Source organism: Chlorocebus sabaeus, chromosome 14 (genome assembly GCF_047675955.1).
Source record: "Chlorocebus sabaeus isolate Y175 chromosome 14, mChlSab1.0.hap1, whole genome shotgun sequence".
Lineage (NCBI taxonomy): Eukaryota > Metazoa > Chordata > Mammalia > Primates > Cercopithecidae > Chlorocebus > Chlorocebus sabaeus.
This window is the reverse complement of record NC_132917.1, coordinates 91,738,478-91,758,915: the sequence shown is the minus strand read 5'-3', so window position 1 is coordinate 91,758,915 and position 20,438 is coordinate 91,738,478. Positions and strand designations below refer to the sequence as shown.

The following is a 20,438-nucleotide window of genomic DNA, read 5'->3' as shown; positions in this document are numbered from 1 at the left end:
TGCATGTACACCTGCTTTGACATAAACTCTCAGGTGTATGAGTTGCTCCTCTGATTTTAGATCACATTTGTCCTCACCACTTGCCAAATCCGGATTGATACTGACACTGTTTCGTTTTAGTTTTAGACATATGACAAATTATACCACATTTGAAATTGTAAGTGTATATTTACACTTACAAAAGGCCTGTATTCCAGTTTTCTTCAGTATATTTCTGTCATGTTCCTGTCCCAAGACACAAAGTAGAAGACATCAAAGCCTACACTAATACAGGAAGGAGGGTACAGCTTGATGCTAACACTGCATGAACGTAGGGATAAATTTACCATATTTACACATGATTGACTATATATCCCTTTTGTTTTTCAGTGTCTTCTCAGAAACAACCGGCCTTGAAGGTAATTACACTCTCATTTATATTTGGAACTATTAACTGCATGGTCTATGAAATGTGCTTTACTTATTGATTATTTTGTTTTAAATCCCATTCAGGCTACAAGTGAAAAGAAAGATTCTGTTTCAAATATAGCCACAGAAATAAAGGATGGAGAAAAATCTGAGACAGGTAATTTTGCAATACACATTTAATGTCATGTTCACTCAGGATAGAAGAGAACTTCCCTTCCCTGAATAAATCAGCGAGGGCTCATTGAAGCTGCACATTCTGATTCAGCAGGCCTGAGATTCTGCATTTGTAATAAGTACTCGGGTGACACGGATGCTGCTGGTCCTTGGCCATGATCTGAGTAGTAAGATTATACATTTCCCTATATTGAAACTGGCAAGAAGAATCATTGGTGAGCAGTTCAAGACATAACAGACTAAGGGGAAAACATAATTTTGCTTTAAATCTAAGTATATTTCCATCAAGAGGGAAAGGAGAAAGAGATGAAGTAATAGAAATTATAGGCATCAGATTGTATTGCTAAGACCAGAGGGAAGAGATGATCGTAACAACACATAAACACTATAGAATGAGAAGTAACAAGACCATTGGTGTAATAATTATTTTCCTCAAAAAAGAGAGATTATGAGGCAGGAAGGAGGGAAAATAATATTATTTAATTTTGCAGTTTCTGCTGAGGAAACCTGAGTGAACTAACTTCAGAAGCGTTTAGAATATTTGCATAACAGAGGATCTGATTTTGGCAGCTCCAGGAACTACTGCAAACAGTAAAGAGTGCTAAAATTGGGATAATCCACAGTGACTCGTTATTCCTCTTTGTTACTATTAGGCATCAGAGATACTTGTTTTGTTGATATTAGTTATAAAAATGAGATAAACTTAAAAACTTAAATATGATTACATTGTCTTCATTTTTCAAGGAGCTAACTCTTGGATAAAATGGCTATTTAATGATAATGCTTTAGAAAAAAACATGATGCTCCAAACTAGACTATTTTCAAAACAAAAATAATGTTGAATTCATCAATTGACTCCTAAAATGGTTATTTTCAATGAATATTGGAGCTGTTTCCAAATGTAAAAGCTTATTATTATCTAATGCTTGTAGCAGTTTTATTTTGTAGAAGTATGTCAAAATTGATAATTGATAATACTTTTTATTGAGGTTTATATATTACTCCTTTCTGCCACGAGTGGATGAAGAAACTTTCAAAAGTCTAAACTAGAGGATACTAGAAACTTAGGCAAATTATTACACCACATGGGTGTGAGAAATAATGAATATTATCTACTAGGGTTCACCTAACATATATACAAGCTGATCAATTTAGGACACTTCCACTGAAGAGACGTGAAGTGTACTTTCTCAGGAATTGGGGCAAGTTAAAGAGCAGGATAAATATTTGTAGTCTAATGGTATGAATCTTTCTGATGTCTTTCAAGAAAGACATGCGGTTGCATGTACCACCTGCTTTGACATAAACTCTCAGGTGTATGAGTTGCTCCTCTGATTTTAGATCACATTTGTCCTCACCACTTGCCAAATCCGGATTGATACTGACACTGTTTTGTTTTAGTTTTAGACATATGACAAATTATACCACATTTGAAATTGTAAGTGTATATTTACACTTACAAAAGGCCTGTATTCCAGTTTTCTTCAGTATATTTCTGTCATGTTCCTGTCCCAAGACACAAAGTAGAAGACATCAAAGCCTACACTAATACAGGAAGGAGGGTACAGCTTGATGCTAACACTGCATGAACGTAGGGATAAATTTACCATATTTACACATGATTGACTATATATCCCTTTTGTTTTTCAGTGTCTTCTCAGAAACAACCGGCCTTGAAGGTAATTACACTCTCATTTATATTTGGAACTATTAACTGCATGGTCTATGAAATGTGCTTTACTTATTGATTATTTTGTTTTAAATCCCATTCAGGCTACAAGTGAAAAGAAAGATTCTGTTTCAAATATAGCCACAGAAATAAAGGATGGAGAAAAATCTGAGACAGGTAATTTTGCAATACACATTTAATGTCATGTTCACTCAGGATAGAAGAGAACTTCCCTTCCCTGAATAAATCAGCGAGGGCTCATTGAAGCTGCACATTCTGATTCAGCAGGCCTGAGATTCTGCATTTGTAATAAGTACTCGGGTGACACGGATGCTGCTGGTCCTTGGCCATGATCTGAGTAGTAAGATTATACATTTCCCTATATTGAAACTGGCAAGAAGAATCATTGGTGAGCAGTTCAAGACATAACAGACTAAGGGGAAAACATAATTTTGCTTTAAATCTAAGTATATTTCCATCAAGAGGGAAAGGAGAAAGAGATGAAGTAATAGAAATTATAGGCATCAGATTGTATTGCTAAGACCAGAGGGAAGAGATGATCGTAACAACACATAAACACTATAGAATGAGAAGTAACAAGACCATTGGTGTAATAATTATTTTCCTCAAAAAAGAGAGATTATGAGGCAGGAAGGAGGGAAAATAATATTATTTAATTTTGCAGTTTCTGCTGAGGAAACCTGAGTGAACTAACTTCAGAAGCGTTTAGAATATTTGCATAACAGAGGATCTGATTTTGGCAGCTCCAGGAACTACTGCAAACAGTAAAGAGTGCTAAAATTGGGATAATCCACAGTGACTCGTTATTCCTCTTTGTTACTATTAGGCATCAGAGATACTTGTTTTGTTGATATTAGTTATAAAAATGAGATAAACTTAAACACTTAAATATGATTACATTGTCTTCATTTTTCAAGGAGCTAACTCTTGGATAAAATGGCTATTTAATGATAATGCTTTAGAAAAAAACATGATGCTCCAAACTAGACTATTTTCAAAACAAAAATAATGTTGAATTCATCAATTGACTCCTAAAATGGTTATTTTCAATGAATATTGGAGCTGTTTCCAAATGTAAAAGCTTATTATTATCTAATGCTTGTAGCAGTTTTATTTTGTAGAAGTATGTCAAAATTGATAATTGATAATACTTTTTATTGAGGTTTATATATTACTCCTTTCTGCCACGAGTGGATGAAGAAACTTTCAAAAGTCTAAACTAGAGGATACTAGAAACTTAGGCAAATTATTACACCACATGGGTGTGAGAAATAATGAATATTATCTACTAGGGTTCACCTAACATATATACAAGCTGATCAATTTAGGACACTTCCACTGAAGAGACGTGAAGTGTACTTTCTCAGGAATTGGGGCAAGTTAAAGAGCAGGATAAATATTTGTAGTCTAATGGTATGAATCTTTCTGATGTCTTTCAAGAAAGACATGCGGTTGCATGTACCACCTGCTTTGACATAAACTCTCAGGTGTATGAGTTGCTCCTCTGATTTTAGATCACATTTGTCCTCACCACTTGCCAAATCCGGATTGATACTGACACTGTTTTGTTTTAGTTTTAGACATATGACAAATTATACCACATTTGAAATTGTAAGTGTATATTTACACTTACAAAAGGCCTGTATTCCAGTTTTCTTCAGTATATTTCTGTCATGTTCCTGTCCCAAGACACAAAGTAGAAGACATCAAAGCCTACACTAATACAGGAAGGAGGGTACAGCTTGATGCTAACACTGCATGAACGTAGGGATAAATTTACCATATTTACACATGATTGACTATATATCCCTTTTGTTTTTCAGTGTCTTCTCAGAAACAACCGGCCTTGAAGGTAATTACACTCTCATTTATATTTGGAACTATTAACTGCATGGTCTATGAAATGTGCTTTACTTATTGATTATTTTGTTTTAAATCCCATTCAGGCTACAAGTGAAAAGAAAGATTCTGTTTCAAATATAGCCACAGAAATAAAGGATGGAGAAAAATCTGAGACAGGTAATTTTGCAATACACATTTAATGTCATGTTCACTCAGGATAGAAGAGAACTTCCCTTCCCTGAATAAATCAGCGAGGGCTCATTGAAGCTGCACATTCTGATTCAGCAGGCCTGAGATTCTGCATTTGTAATAAGTACTCGGGTGACACGGATGCTGCTGGTCCTTGGCCATGATCTGAGTAGTAAGATTATATCCTTCCCCACAATTAAATTGGCAAGAAGAACGATTGGAGAGCAGTGCGAGATCTAACAGGCTCAAGGACAGCATATTCTTGCTTTAATTCTCCAGCAGGTTTCCATCATAAAGGGAAGGAGAAAGAGATTAAGTAATCAAAATTATAGGAATCAGATCATATTGCTAAAACCACAGGGAAGAAGTGATTGGAAAAACTCATAAACAATGTAGAAAGAGAACTAAGGAGACCTCTGATGTGGCAATTATTTTACTCAAGGAAGAGGGATTGTGAGGCAGGAAGGAGGGAAAAGGTGTTAGTTTTGCAATTTTGGGATTTCTGCTGAAGAAAGCTGATGGAACTCACTTCAGATGCATTTAGAATATTTGCATAAAAGAAGATTTGATTTTGGCTGCTCCAGGAACTGCTGGAAGCAGGAAAGAGTGCTAGAATTGGGATGACCCACAGTGACTCATTACCCCTCTTTGTTACTATTGGGCATCAGAAATATATGTTTTGTTGGTATTAGTTATTCACATAGGGTAAACGTGAATATGCATACATTGGCTTTGTTGCTCAGAGAACTAACTTTTGGATAAAATGGCAATTTAATGAAAATACTTTAGAGAATAACATGATCCTTCAAAGCAGACTATTTTAGAAACAAAAATAATGTTGAATTCATTAATTGACCGCTAAAATATTTATTTTTAATGAATATTGGAGTGATTTCCAAATGGAAAAGCTTGCTCATGTCTAATGGTTTTTAGCGGCTTTATTTTGTGTAAGTATATCAGATTTGATAATTTTTTATATATTTTGATTGGGTTTGTATATTATACCTTGCTGCCATGAGTGATTGACAAAACTTTCTGAAGGCTAAACTAGAAAATACAAGAAGTGTAGGCTTATTATTATACCACATAGGTATGAAAAATAATGAATACCATATAACAGGATTCACCAAACATATCCAAGCAGATCAATTTGGGATACTTCCACTGAGGAGTTTTTTTTTTTTAATTTATTTTTATTTTTATTTATTTATTTATTTATTTATTTATTTATTTATTTATTTTTAATTTATTTATTATTATTAAACTTTAAGTTGTAGGGTACATGTGCACAACGTGCAGGTTTGCTACATATGTATACTTGTGCCATGTTGGTGTGCTGCACCCATCAACTCATCATTTACATCAGGTATAACTCCCAATGCAATCCCTCCCCCCTCCCCCCTCCCCATGATAGGCCCCGGTGTGTGATGTTCCCCTTGCCGAGTCCAAGTGATCTCATTGTTCAGTTCCCGCCTATGAGTGAGAACATGTGGTGTTTGGTTTTCTGTCCTTGTGATAGTTTGCTAAGAATGATGGTTTCCAGCTGCATCCATGTCCCTACAAAGGACACAAACTCATCCTTTTTTATGGCTGCATAGTATTCCATGGTGTATATGTGCCACATTTTCTTAATCCAATCTGTCACTGATGGACATTTGGGTTGATTCCAAGTCTTTGCTATTGTGAATAGTGCTGCAATAAACATACATGTGCATGTGTCTTTATAGCAGCATAATTTATAATCCTTTGGGTATATACCCAGTAATGGGATGGCTGGGTCATATGGTACATCTAGTTCTAGATCCTTGAGGAATCGCCATACTGTTTTCCATAATGGTTGAACTAGTTTACAATCCCACCAACAGTGTAAAAGTGTTCCTATTTCTCCACATCCTCTCCAGCACCTGTTGTTTCCTGACTTTTGAATGATCGCCATTCTAACTGGTGTGAGATGGTATCTCATTGTGGTTTTGATTTGCATTTCTCTGATGGCCAGTGATGATGAGCATTTTTTCATGTGTCTGTTGGCTGTATGAATGTCTTCTTTTGAGAAATGTCTGTTCATATCCTTTGCCCACTTTTTGATGGGGTTGTTTGTTTTTTTCTTATAAATTTGTTTGAGTTCTTTGTAGGTTCTGGATATTAGCCCTTTGTCAGATGAGTAGATTGCAAAAATGTTCTCCCATTCTGTAGGTTGCCTGTTCACTCTGATGGTAGTTTCTTTTGCTGTGCAGAAGCTCTTTAGTTTAATGAGATCCCATTTGTCAATTTTGGCTTTTGCTGCCGTTGCTTTTGGTGTTTTAGACATGAAGTCCTTGCCCATGCCTATGTCCTGAATGGTACTACCTAGGTTTTCCTCTAGGAATTTTATGGTATTAGGTCTAACATTTAAGTCTCTAATCCATCTTGAATTAATTTTCGTATAAGGAGTAAGGAAAGGATCCAGTTTCAGCTTTCTGCTTATGGCTAGCCAATTTTCCCAGCACCATTTATTAAATAGGGAATCCTTTCCCCATTTCTTGTTTCTCTCAGGTTTGTCAAAGATCAGATGGCTGTAGATGTGTGGTATTATTTCTGAGGACTCTGTTCTGTTCCATTGGTCTATATCTCTGTTTTGGTACCAGTAGCATGCTGTTTTGGTTACTGTAGCCTTGTAGTATAGTTTGAAGTCAGGTAGCGTGATGCCTCCAGCTTTGTTCTTTTGACTTAGGATTGTCTTGGAGATGCGGGCTCTTTTTTGGTTCCATATAAACTTTAAAGCAGTTTTTTCCAATTCTGTGAAGAAGCTCATTGGTAGCTTGATGGGGATGGCATTGAATCTATAAATTACCTTGGGCAGTATGGCCATTTTCACGATATTGATTCTTCCTATCCATGAGCATGGTATGTTCTTCCATTTGTTTGTGTCCTCTTTGATTTCACTGAGCAGTGGTTTGTAGTTCTCCTTGAAGAGGTCCTTTACATCCCTTGTAAGTTGGATTCCTAGGTATTTTATTCTCTTTGAAGCAATTGTGAATGGAAGTTCATTCCTGATTTGGCTCTCTGTTTGACTGTCACTGGTGTATAAGAATGCTTGTGATTTTTGCACATTAATTTTGTATCCTGAGACTTTGCTGAAGTTGCTGATCAGCTTAAGGAGATTTTGGGCTGAGACAATGGGGTTTTCTAAATATACAATCATGTCGTCTGCAAACAGGGACAATTTGACTTCTTCTTTTCCTAACTGAATCCCCTTGATTTCTTTCTCTTGCCTGATTGCCCTAGCCAGAACTTCCAACACTATGTTGAATAGGAGTGGGGAGAGAGGGCATCCCTGTCTTGTGCCAGTTTTCAAAGGGAATTTTTCCAGTTTTTGCCCATTCAGTATGATATTGGCTGTGGGTTTGTCATAAATAGCTCTTATGATTTTGAGGTACGTTCCATCAATACCGAATTTATTGAGCGTTTTTAGCATGAAGGGCTGTTGAATTTTGTCAAAAGCCTTTTCTGCATCTATTGAGATAATGATGTGGTTCTTGTCTTTGGTTCTGTGTATATGCTGGATTATGTTTATTGATTTGCGAATGTTGAACCAGCCTTGCATCCCAGGGATGAAGCCCACTTGATCATGGTGGATAAGCTTTTTGATGTGTTGCTGAATCCGGTTTGCCAGTATTTTATTGAGGATTTTTGCATCGATGTTCATCAGGGATATTGGTCTAAAATTCTCTTTTTTTGTTGTGTCTCTGCCAGGCTTTGGTATCAGGATGATGTTGGCCTCATAAAATGAGTTAGGGAGGATTCCCTCTTTTTCTATTGATTGGAATAGTTTCAGAAGGAATGGTACCAGCTCCTCCTTGTACCTCTGGTAGAATTCAGCTGTGAATCCATCTGGTCCTGGACTTTTTTTGGTTGGTAGGCTATTAATTATTGCCTCAATTTCAGAGCCTGCTATTGGTCTATTCAGGGATTCAACTTCTTCCTGGTTTAGTCTTGGAAGAGTGTAAGTGTCCAGGAAATTATCCATTTCTTCTAGATTTTCCAGTTTATTTGCGTAGAGGTGTTTATAGTATTCTCTGATGGTAGTTTGTATTTCTGTGGGGTCGGTGGTGATATCCCCTTTATCATTTTTAATTGCGTCAATTTGATTCTTCTCTCTTTTCTTCTTTATTAGTCTTGCTAGTGGTCTGTCAATTTTGTTGATCTTTTCAAAAAACTAACTCCTGGATTCATTGATTTTTTGGAGGGTTTTTTGTGTCTCTATCTCCTTCAGTTCTGCTCTGATCTTAGTTATTTCTTGCCTTCTGCTAGCTTTCGAATGTGTTTGCTCTTGCTTCTCTAGTTCTTTTAATTGCGATGTTAGAGTGTCAATTTTAGATCTTTCCTGCTTTCTCTTGTGGGCATTTAGTGCTATAAATTTCCCTCTACACACTGCTTTAAATGTGTCCCAGAGATTCTGGTATGTTGTATCTTTGTTCTCATTGGTTTCAAAGAACATCTTTATTTCTGCCTTCATTTCGTTATGTACCCAGTAGTCATTCAGGAGCAGGTTGTTCATTTTCCATGTAGTTGAGTGGTTTTGTTTGAGTTTCTTAGTCCTGAGTTCTAGTTTGATTGCACTGTGGTCTGAGAGACAGTTTGTTATAATTTCTGTTCTTGTACATTTGCTGAGGAGTGCTTTACTTCCAATTACGTGGTCAATTTTGGAGTAAGTACGATGTGGTGCTGAGAAGAATGTATATTCTGTTGATTTGGGGTGGAGAGTTCTATAGATGTCTATTAGGTCTGCTTGCTGCAGAGATGAGTTCAATTCCTGGATATCCTTGTTAACTTTCTGTCTCGTTGATCTGTCTAATGTTGACAGTGGAGTGTTGAAGTCTCCCATGATTATTGTATGGGAGTCTAAGTCTCTTTGTAAGTCTCTAAGGACTTGCTTTATGAATCTGGGTGCTCCTGTATTGGGTGCATATATATTTAGGATAGTTAGCTCTTCCTGTTGAATTGATCCCTTTACCATTATGTAATGGCCTTCTTTGTCTCTTTTGATCTTTGATGGTTTAAAGTCTGTTTTATCAGAGACTAGTATTGCAACCTCCGCTTTTTTTTGTTCTCCATTTGCTTGGTAAATCTTCCTCCATCCCTTTATTTTGAGCCTATGTATGTCTCTGCGCGTGAGATGGGTCTCCTGAATACAGCAGACTGATGGGTCTTGACTCTTTATCCAGTTTGCCAGTCTGTGTCTTTTAATTGGAGCATTTAGTCCATTTACATTTAAGGTTAAGATTGTTATGTGTGAACTTGATCCTGCCATTATGATATTAACTGGTTATTTTGCTCGTTAGTTGATGCAGTTTCCTCCTAGCCTTGATGGTCTTTACATTTTGGCATGTTTTTGCAATGGCTGGTACCGGTTGTTCCTTTCCATGTTTAGTGCTTCCTTCAGGGTCTCTTGTAAGGCAGGCCTAGTGGTGACAAAATCTCTAAGCATTTGCTTATCTGTAAAGGATTTTATTTCTCCTTCACTTATGAAACTTAGTTTGGCTGGATATAAAATTCTGGGTTTAAAATTCTTTTCTTTAAGAATGTTGAATATTGGCCCCCACTCTCTTCTGGCTTGAAGAGTTTCTGCCGAGAGATCTGCTGTTAGTCTGATGGGCTTCCCTTTGTGGGTAACCCGACCTTTCTCTCTGGCTGCCCTTAAGATTTTTTCCTTCATTTCAACTTTGGTGAATCTGGCAATGATGTGTCTTGGAGTTGCTCTTCTCGAGGAGTATCTTTGTGGCGTTCTCTGTATTTCCTGGATTTGAATGTTGGCCTGCCCTACTAGGTTGGGGAAGTTCTCCTGGATGATATCCTGAAGAGTGTTTTCCAACTTGGTTCCATTTTCCCCCTCACTTTCAGGCACCCCAATCAGACGTAGATTTGGTCTTCTTACATAATCCCATACTTCTTGCAGGCTTTGTTCATTTCTTTTTCTTCTTTTTTCTTTTGGTTTCTCTTCTCGCTTCATTTCATTCATTTGATCCTCCATCGCTGACATTCTTTCTTCCAGTTGATCAAGTCGGTTACTGAAGCTTGTGCATTTGTCACGTATTTCTCGTGTCATGGTTTTTGTCTCTTTAATTTCGTTTATGAGCTTCTCTGCATTAATTACTCTAGCCATCAATTCTTCCACTTTTTTTTCAAGATTTTTAGTTTCTTTGTGCTGGGTACGTAATTCCTCCTTTAGCTCTGAGAAATTTGATGGACGGAAGTCTTCTTCTCTCATCTCGTCGAAGTCATTCTCCGTCCAGCTTTGATCCGTTGCTGGCGATGAGCTGCGCTCCTTTGCCGGGGGAGATGCGCTCTTATTTTTTGAATTTCCAGCTTTTCTGCCCTGCTTTTTCCCCATCTTTGTGGTTTTATCTGCCTCTGGTCTTTGATGATGGTGATGTACTGATGGGGTTTTGGTGTAGGTGTCCTTCCGGCTTGATAGTTTTCCTTCTAACAGTCAGGATCCTCAGCTGTACGTCTGTTGGAGATTGCTTGAGGTCCACTCCAGACCCTATTTGCCTGGGTATCAGCAGCAGAGGCTGCAGAAGATAGAATACTGCTGAACAGCGAGTGTACCTGTCTGATTCTTGCTTTGGAAGCTTCCTCTCAGGGGTGTACTCCACCCTGTGAGGTGTGGGGTGTCAGACTGCCCCTAGTGGGGGATGTCTCCCAGTTAGGCTACTCAGGGGTCAGGGACCCACTTGAGCAGGGAGTCTGTCCCTTCTCAGATCTCAACCTCCGTGTTGGGAGATCCACTGCTCTCTTCAAAGCTGTCAGACAGAGTCGTTTGCGTCTGCAGAGCTGCTGCGTTTGTTATTGTTTACTGTGCCCTGTCCCCAGAGGTGGAGTCTACAGAGACAGGCAGGTTTCCTTGAGCTGCTGTGAGCTCCACCCAGTTCGAGCTTCCCAGCAGCTTTGTTTACCTACTGAAGCCTCAGCAATGGCGGGCGCCCCTCCCCCAGCCTCGCTGCTGCCTTGCTGGTAGATCACAGACTGCTGTGCTAGCAATGAGGGAGGCTCCGTGGGTGTGGGACCCTCCCGGCCAGGGGTGGGATATGATCTCCTGGTGTGCCTGTTTGCTTAAAGTGCAGTATTGGGGTGGGAGTTACCCGATTTTCCAGGTGTTGTGTGTCTCAGTTCCCCTGGCTAGGAAAAGGGATTCCCTTCCCCCTTGCACTTTCCAGGTGAGGCAATGCCTCGCCCTGCTTCAGCTCTCGCTGGTCGGGCTGCAGCAGCTGACCAGCACCGATCGTCTGGCACTCCCCAGTGAGATGAACCCAGTACCTCTGTTGAAAATGCAGAAATCACCGGTCTTCTGTGTCGCTCGCGCTGGGAGTTGGAGACTGGAGCTGTTCCTATTCGGCCATCTTGCTCCGCCCCTCCCACTGAGGAGTTTTAAAGTGTACATTCATCTAAAGTGTAAATGTCATTGTGTACCTGCTCAATTACCAGGCAAGTCAAAGAACATGATGAATATTTGTAGTATAATGGCTTAAATCCTTCTGATGTTTTGTATGAAAGACATGCGCAATCCTGGCTCACTTCAACTTTCACCTCCTGGGTTCAAGTGATTCCCCTGTCTCAGTCTCCTGAGTAGCTGAGATTACAGGTGTGCACCACAACACCTGGTAATTGTTGTATTTTAGTAGAGACCGGCTTTCACCATGTTGGCCAGGCTGATCTGGAACTCCTGACCTCAAATGATCCACCCACCTGGGCCTCCCAAAGTGCTAGGATTACAGACGTGACCCACCAAGCCCTGCCTACAGGATATTTTTAAACTTTTAAAATATTTTTTTTATAAAGATAGAGTCCTTCTGTGTTGCCCAAGCTGGTCTCAAACTCCTGGGCTTCTCAAGTGATACTTGTTCCTCAGCCTTCTGAGTAGCTGAGATTATAGAAACAAGCCACTGTGCTCTTTTATGTTTTTAATATTCTACAGATTCCTATTGTTGATTTAAAATGCATTTTACTTTTTGTTTGATAGTGCTTCCTCCTGCTAAAGAGTGTTTAAACAGGTATGATTTCACAGACTTTTTAAAGTGATATGTTAACTAAGTGAATAGAGAGAATAGAAACTAGTATCCGTTTAGTGTTCTGCTCTGTGCGAGATACCACATTACATGTACATTTATCATGTCATGTCATCTTCACACAGCTTTACAAACTATTTGTGCTATTATTATTATTATTTTTACTAATTAGGCAACTCCGGTTTAAAGAGGTTGAAATACTGGCTCATGATTCCACAGTTAACAGGTAGCCAACCCATGATTTGACCATCATCCTGCCTGACTCTCAAAACACTTATTTTGCCCATAAGTGTGGATGGATAGAGACCTATGCGGCAATGGGATCATGGTACTGATTTACATCAGATCAATTCAGAAAGTCACATTTTGTTACATATTAACTCTCTTTAGAGTGTTGTTTTGAAGCCTGTCTACTCCAAAAGTTTGTCCAAATATTTTGGAAATGGCAGTAGTAACCATATTATTTTTTTAAAAGGCAGATATCAGTTATCTGTGGCCGCAGGACCCTAAGTTTTTCATTAGCAAGACAAGGCCAGTCCTAGAAAAATATTATCTGACTGTGCATGCAGAATATTTACATATAGTCCATGTAATATTAACTGTATTTAGCCTATATTAAAAGGATATTTCTAATTTATTTCTCTACTTACTGCCTACCCACTTGGGTTTTCTCTTTAAGTGAGTACCTTGCCTAGTTCGCTGAAGCTTTTTCTTATTTTCTGGATTCTTTATTTTTCCTTCTATGACATTTTAATATTTTCTTGATTTCTTTTCACTTTCTCTACTGCTTTTCTTAGGGTTTGTGATTTTCTATTATAGTTTTCAGTTATGGCAGCTAAATATTCCCCATTTTCCTACAGACAAAAATCAGAGGTACACAGAAGTTCAGAATGTTAAGAAATCCTAGAGATTAAACAAAATATCCTCTAGTACTTGAATCCTGGTTTAACATCCTGATCAAGTGGTTGTTCAGATGGAGAACCTGAAATTCAAAGGGAGAAAATTATTTGGATACTGTAAATTGCAGAAGTGAGATTTGCACTCAGGTTTCTTAATTCAAAACCCAGTCTTCTTTGACATGATTCTGTCATTGAATGATTTTAGTTTTAGAAAGAGGGAGTGGGTCTAGTGAACACAGTGGAAGAGGTTGAGCATGGAATGAGCTGTTGAACCCAATTAAAGTGGGTAAGAATGGAATTTTCAAGGGACAGCCAAATTTGAAGAGGAACACACACTTAGTTGGATAGAAATGAAGGTTTTAGGGAAAAATCTGAGTATTTGGCTTTCTTATAAGTTTGATAAAGATAAGGGAATTGAAAACAGGATGCTGGGAATTATGAAGAAAGACGTATGAGAATAGGACATTCAAGGAGTTCTGAAGGGGTTGCTGCCTTTTTGTTTGACCGGAGAAACTGACAGATTTCAAGGTTTTTATTGAAAAGTGTTAAAAGGATTTGAGCCACAGGAAAGAGTCTCTGGAGCAGATAGGAATGTGGTATCATCTTCTTCCACCCCAGCTTACAGAGGGCTTAGAACCCCTCAAGAACTAGGGAGCTGGAGATTGCTTAAGTACATAGATCTGTGAGCCAGGGTGGATGTCTCCTTTTTTCTGCCTCTTTTCTCAATTTTCTCACATACACGTAGGGTAGGGCAAATGTAGGATTGGCTGGCAAATCAGCAATGAAGCTTCAGGTGGGTAGTCGGTAATATGCGTATGCTTGGAGTGGATGACTGAGACTGACTTACTTTCCAGAAGCAGAGGAATAGAGAGCTCCTACTCTCAATTATTTCAGTCCGTCTTTTGAGGAATCTGGGCTTTCCTAGGCTGAAGATGTAGTTTGGAGATTGCCATGGATCTCTGCAGAAGAGGGATCCAGAAGTGGGAGCCCCTAGGAAGGAAGATATTTAGACAGTGATGAATGGAATGGAGCCATACGTACTCAGGAGGGAGACTTTTCCAGCATTCTCTCTCTTGGGTATCTGAGTGTCTATGAAGATTCGTAAGTTTGCTGGTTTTTGTGGACCTGAATAAGGCAGGATCTGTATAATGCAATAATTGGATTTTAAAAATTTTAATGTTTTAATCTTCTATGAAGAGTATTCCCTATAACAACATAAGAACATGTACATTTGTACTTTGACTTTTGTACACTCAGCTTTCAAACATTTGCAGTGTTTCAGGGGGCTTCCTGTAGTGTTCTAGGGTAGAGAGAATCAATGGGCATTCTTTAAGTAACTTAAAAGCTGAAGATCCAAGACTCCTATTTTCCAGTGACACAGATTAGTCTTTGAATCAGAAATAGTTCACGGGGAAGAGACAGTGCCTTGTTTTAGGTTATCAGGTTTATTCCAGTTCAGTAACAAAAGTCATGTCAGATATCAACTGGATTTTCAGTTTAGCCTTTAGGGTAGATAATTTATAAGGACAAAGTATTGTCTGGCTGTGCCATTATATTGCCTGGTCACTATTTGTTACAGGTTTAAGGGTGAGTCTGCATTGGATATTTCATAGGCTGGGAGAGGTTGAGGCAGAAATAGGTAACTGAAATGTTTTCTAAAACAGAGGCCATATCTTAATTATGCCAAGAAATATTATTTAATATACAGATAACTGACCTTCCTCAGACCTTGTTTTACCTTTTTTTTGGGAAGGGATGTGCATATATAGACTGATGGTTTTTGTTTTCTTTTAAGAAATGAACGTGCTCATTTTTGTTGTATCTTTTTCCTTTGTAGACCGGACAATATTTTACGGCCTGCGACAGAGGATGAGTTTGATTTGGAATCTGAGGTAGAGTACTCTCTTGTGAAATCAGTTTTCTCACTGTGAATCTCATTTTATATTATTATCTTCTAAAAGTTAGCTGTTGTCTACCTATCATTGTTTTCTGTTTGTATTATATCTTTTATTAGAGAGAACCATTTTAAAGAAATAGGAGGGGTTAATTTTAATTTTTGTTAATTTGGCAAATAAATAGTTGATAAATACTTTGAGTGCTGTGATCTGGAAAAAAATTGCTGGAAAATACATGGTGACAGAAAAATGATGTTTGGGAACGCTTTCCCACAATAGAGCAGATACAAATTTTGGTCTAGGCTTATTGGAGTAAGTGTCTTTACTTTGAGTTGTATATCATATGAGTATGACTAATCATACCTTTGTTTAAATGAATCTCGAATACATCAGATGACTTGTTATAGGAACCCAGGAATCACCCTGTTACACATAGCATATAGTTTCTTTTTATTTCTTGTACACCTATTTTGTCATCATGCAGTATTTTTGCAGAGAGCTATTTATTTTTATTCTTGGTTCTATAATTAGACTAAAATAATATTAGAAATTGTGGAAATTTAACCAGACATGGTATCATGTGCCTGTAGTGTCACCTATTCAAGAGATTAAGCCCGGAGAATTCTTGAGCCCAGGAGTTCCAGACCAAGCCTGGCAATACAGCAAACCTTCTCCCTAATTTTACAAAGTGGTGTGAGATGAGAAATTTTAATTCTGTTCTCACATCTGTATTACTGAGGGATTACACTGTGTTTTCCAAGTCCTTTTTATTAAGAGTATACTTTAAACTCTTTATCTAGTTGAAGAATATGCATTTAGTTTAAAATAACAATCTGTTTGATAAGCAGAGACTCTTCATATTCCTAAGCTCAGACTTTAATTCCACAAGGGTTTTGCATTGTAATTAAAAAAAAATTCACTCAGGGTCTTCGTATCTCATTCTAAATTTCAAATTTCAGAGGCTTTTGTGTTTAGTTATTAAAAAAATAATTCTAAAGCTCCTGCATTACTATGAACCACTTGAAGCTAGAAAACCTCTTTGTATGTATCCTGGAGTACCCAGAATAAGGTCTTGCATGTAAGAAACATTTTAATAGTTTTTAGTGTGAATCAACAAACAGGCTAATGGGCTTTTTAATAATGGAATGTTACAGGTAACATAATATACCTGGCATATCTCATAATTAAATCTGTTAAATTTCTTGAATATTTTGAATTTATCTTTTCTTTTAATGTTGATAATGTATAAGTTGAGTTGAGTTATGTTGAGAAAATATGTGATAGAAGAAAATAAAAATTACAAAAGATGGAAAGGAAATAGGAAAGGTGGATACAGCATTTTTTCTAATATCTTCCAACTGGAGCTTGGATTAGGATTTTAGATTAAACTTTCATACATTTTTAAAGCTCCAACCATGTTCTATTAAATACATATTTTTCAGTACATACATCGCTCTTTTGAATTCTGAATAAAAATTCTTTCTCCAAGTGCTAAGTTGCTGGAACTTTATTGTTGTTTTTTCCTCTCTCTCTCTCTGTGTGTGTGTGTGTGTGTCTGTCTCTCTCTCTTTCTGGGTTTGCGTGTGTGTGTGTGTGTGTGTGTGTGTAGTAAGAATGTTTCAGCTTTCAGGTGAATGGTCATGGTTAACTCTTGTGATGTGTTATTTTATAGTAAGCAAATTAAACTCTTTATTACATAAATATTTACACAAAACACATTGTAGAGTAAATGTTATCCGGTATTATTAGGCATCTATTATGAATACAAGCTTTTCTTTTAAGCTCATGTTTGATTGACCGGTCATGTCTCGTTTTTCTGTTTGTTTCTCCCTCCTTCCCATTCGTTTAAAAATGATTTACCTCAGTCTGACTTTTTCCTTGCAGACTGCATGTCTTTACTGTCTATTATTTCATTTCACTTCTGTTTCTATTGTCAGGATACTTAGTTACAGCTTTCTATTTAGTAGCTATGTGTGGCCTTCATTCATCACTCATTGCTCCATAAGGTGGTTGGTGGTTTTGTTCTCTCTTTTTTGGAAGGAGCTGAAGTTATACAATAATTTGTTTTTTGCTTTTGACACACGAAATAGAAGCAGCTTGTTCTGTTTCCAATGCCAACGCATTTAAATATAGTGCTACTAAAAACTACATTCTCACATTGTCTCCCACAAAATGCAATTTACACAAATACATATTATGTGTATATATTTTGAAAAATAACCTGATTAATTTACCTTTTTATTATTCGTTTTATTCACTAATACTCTAAATTACTTATGAGTAAATTTTTGTCCTTGTTTGTTGTGGTTAATAAAAAAACTAATGAATATCAGAGTATTTGTATAATAATCAACTGGGGTTGAAAGAGTAACATTTTGAGAATATCTGAATCACCAATCATAATCATCACACCACGAGAATACGTAGATAAGTAAATGGCACACTTGAGGTATGAATCCACATATGAGTGACTTCAATGTCTATACTTTTTGTGTTAGATTGTGTAGTAATGGTGGCGATTATCATTATTTTAACTTGCTTCATGTATTCTTAAACCTATTGTGTTTTTCTTCTAGATTATTTCTAAACCATACATTCCAAAGAGAAGGATTATTTCTGCACAATCTGCAGAAGATGGTAAGCTATTTGAAACCTTCCTATTGTATTATTTACTTATTCTTCATTTCTTTTTCTTTGTCTTTCTTTCTTTCTTTCTTTCTTTCTTTCTTTCTTTCTTTCTTTCTTTCTTTCTTTTTCTTTCTTTCTCTCTCTTTCTTTCTTTCTTTCTTTCTTTCTTTCTTTCTTTCTTTCTTTCTTTCTTTCTTTCTTTCTTTCTTTCCCTTTCTTTCTTTCTTTCTTTCTTTCTTTCTTTCTTTCTTTCTTTCTTTCTTTCTTTCTTTCTTTCTTTCTTTCTTTCTTTCTTTCTTTCTCTCTTTCTTTCTTTCCTTTTCCTTTCTTTCTTTCTTTCTTTCTTTGAAATACAGTCTTACTAGTCTACAGCCCAGGCTGCAGTGCAGTGATGAGATCTTGGCTCACTGCAACTTCCACCTCCTGGGTTCCAGTGATTCTCCTGCCTCAGTCTCCCGAGTAACTGGGATTAGAGGTGTGCACCACCACACCTGGGCCATATTTGTATTTTTAGTAGAGACAGAGTTTCACCCTGATGTCCAGGCTTGTCTCAAACTCTTGACCTCAAGTGATCGACCCACCTTGGCCTCCCAAACTGCTAGGATTATAGGTGTGCCCCACCACGCCAGGCCTTCTTGTTTATTATTAGTATCTTTTTTATAAGGATAGATTCTTGCTATGTTGCCCAGGCTGGTCTCAAACTCCTGGGCTTCTCAAGTGATACTTTTGCCTCAGCCTTCTGAGTAGCTGAGATTATAGGAACAAGCCGCTGTGCTCTTTTATGTTTTTAATATTCCTTAGTTTTCTATTGTTGATTTAAAATGCATTTTACTTTTCATTCAATAGTGCTTCCTCCTGCTGAAGAGTGTTTAAACAGGTATGATTTAACAGATTTTTAAAATTGATATGTTTAACTTAGTGAATAGAGAGAATAGAAGCTAGTATCTCTTTAGTGTTCTGCTTTGTGCTAGACCATGTATTACATGCTTAACATTTATCGTATCATGTCTTCTTCACACAGCTTTACAAACTATTCGTGCTATGACTGCTTTTTTACTAATTAGGCAACTCTGGTTTAAAGAGGTTAAAATACTGGTTCATGATTCCACAGTTAACAGGTAGCCAACCCATGATTTGACCATCACCCTGCCTGGCTCTTAAATCACTTCTTTTTCCCCTAAGCGTGGATGGATAGAGACCTATGCGGCAATGGGATCACAGTACTGATTCACATCAGATCAATTCAGAAAGTCACATTTTGTTACATATTAACTCTCTTTAGAGTGTTGTTTTGAAGCCTGTCTACTCCAAAAGTTTGTCCAAATATTTTGGAAATGGCAGTGGTAACCATATTACATTTTTATTTTTTAACCATCAAAGTTTTAAAGGCAGATATCAGTGATCTGTGGCCGCTGGACCCTAAGTTTTTCATAAGAAAGACCAGACCAGTCCTAGAAAAATATTTTCTGACTGTGCATGGGGAATATCTACATATAGTCCATACTATGTTAACTATATTTAGCCTATATTAAAAGGATATTTCTAATTCATTTCTCTACTTACTGCTTACCCAGTTTGGTTTTCTCTTTAAGTGAGTACCCTGCCTAGTTCGCTGAAGCTTTTTCTTATTTTCTGGTTTCTTTTTGTTTTTTTTTTTTTTTTTTTTACCTTCTGTGATATTTTAATAATATTTTCTTGATTTCTTTTTACTTTCTCTTCTGCTTTTCTTAGGGTTTATGATCTTCTATTATAGTTCTCATGTACAGCAGCTAAATATTCCCCATTTTCCTACAGACAAAAATCAGAGGTACACAGAAGTTCAGAATGTTAAGAAATCCTAGAGATTAAACAAAATATCCTCTAGTACTTGAATCCTTGTTGAACATCCTGATCAAGTGGTTGTTCAGATGGAGAACCTGAAATTCAAAGGGAGAAAATTATTTGGATACTGTAAATTGCAGAAGTGAGATTTGCACTCAGGTTTCTTAATTCAAAACCCAGTCTTCTTTGACATGATTCTGTCATTGAATGATTTTAGTTTTAGAAAGAGGGAGTGGGTCTAGTGAACACAGTGGAAGAGGATGAGCATGGAATGACCTGTTGAACCCAATTAAAGTGGGTAAGAATGGAAGTTTCAGGGGACAGCCAAAGTTGAAGAGAAATGAACACTTAGTTGGACAGAAATGAGGGTTTTAGGAAAAAATCCACATATTTGCCTTTAATACAAGTTTGATAAAGATAATGGAATTGAAAACACAGGATTTTGGGAGCTATGAAGAAAGGCAGAATATGGCATTCAAGGAGTTCTGAAGAGATTGCTACCTTTTTGTTTGTTTAACTGGAGGAACTGACAAACTTCAAGGTTTTTACTGAAAAATGTTAAAAGAGTTTGAGCCACAAGAAAGAGTCTCTGGAGCAGATAGGAATGTGGTATCATCTTCTTCCACCCCAGCTTACAGAGGGCTTAGAACCCCTCAAGAACTAGGGAGCTGGAGATTGCTTAAGTACATAGATCTGTGAGCCAGGGTGGATGTCTCCTTTTTTCTGCCTCTTTTCTCAATTTTCTCACATACACGTAGGGTAGGGCAAATGTAGGATTGGCTGGCAAATCAGCAATGAAGCTTCAGGTGGGTAGTCGGTAATATGCGTATGCTTGGAGTGGATGACT

The 20,438-nt window shown here is 37.3% G+C and overlaps 1 protein-coding gene across 1 annotated transcript in view; it reads left to right on the top strand.

Annotated features, from left to right (window-relative positions):
• Positions 1-20,438, top strand: part of LOC103241291 (uncharacterized) — a 157,774-nt gene that overhangs the window by 28,648 nt on the left and 108,688 nt on the right. The window contains exons 19-28 of the mRNA XM_073022717.1: positions 370-398; positions 493-565; positions 2,233-2,261; positions 2,356-2,428; positions 4,096-4,124; positions 4,219-4,291; positions 12,303-12,333; positions 15,085-15,139; positions 17,719-17,779; positions 18,617-18,647. Of these exons, the coding sequence (XP_072878818.1) occupies positions 370-398; positions 493-565; positions 2,233-2,261; positions 2,356-2,428; positions 4,096-4,124; positions 4,219-4,291; positions 12,303-12,333; positions 15,085-15,139; positions 17,719-17,779; positions 18,617-18,647 (484 nt within the window). The remainder of the gene's footprint in view (positions 1-369; positions 399-492; positions 566-2,232; positions 2,262-2,355; positions 2,429-4,095; positions 4,125-4,218; positions 4,292-12,302; positions 12,334-15,084; positions 15,140-17,718; positions 17,780-18,616; positions 18,648-20,438) is intronic.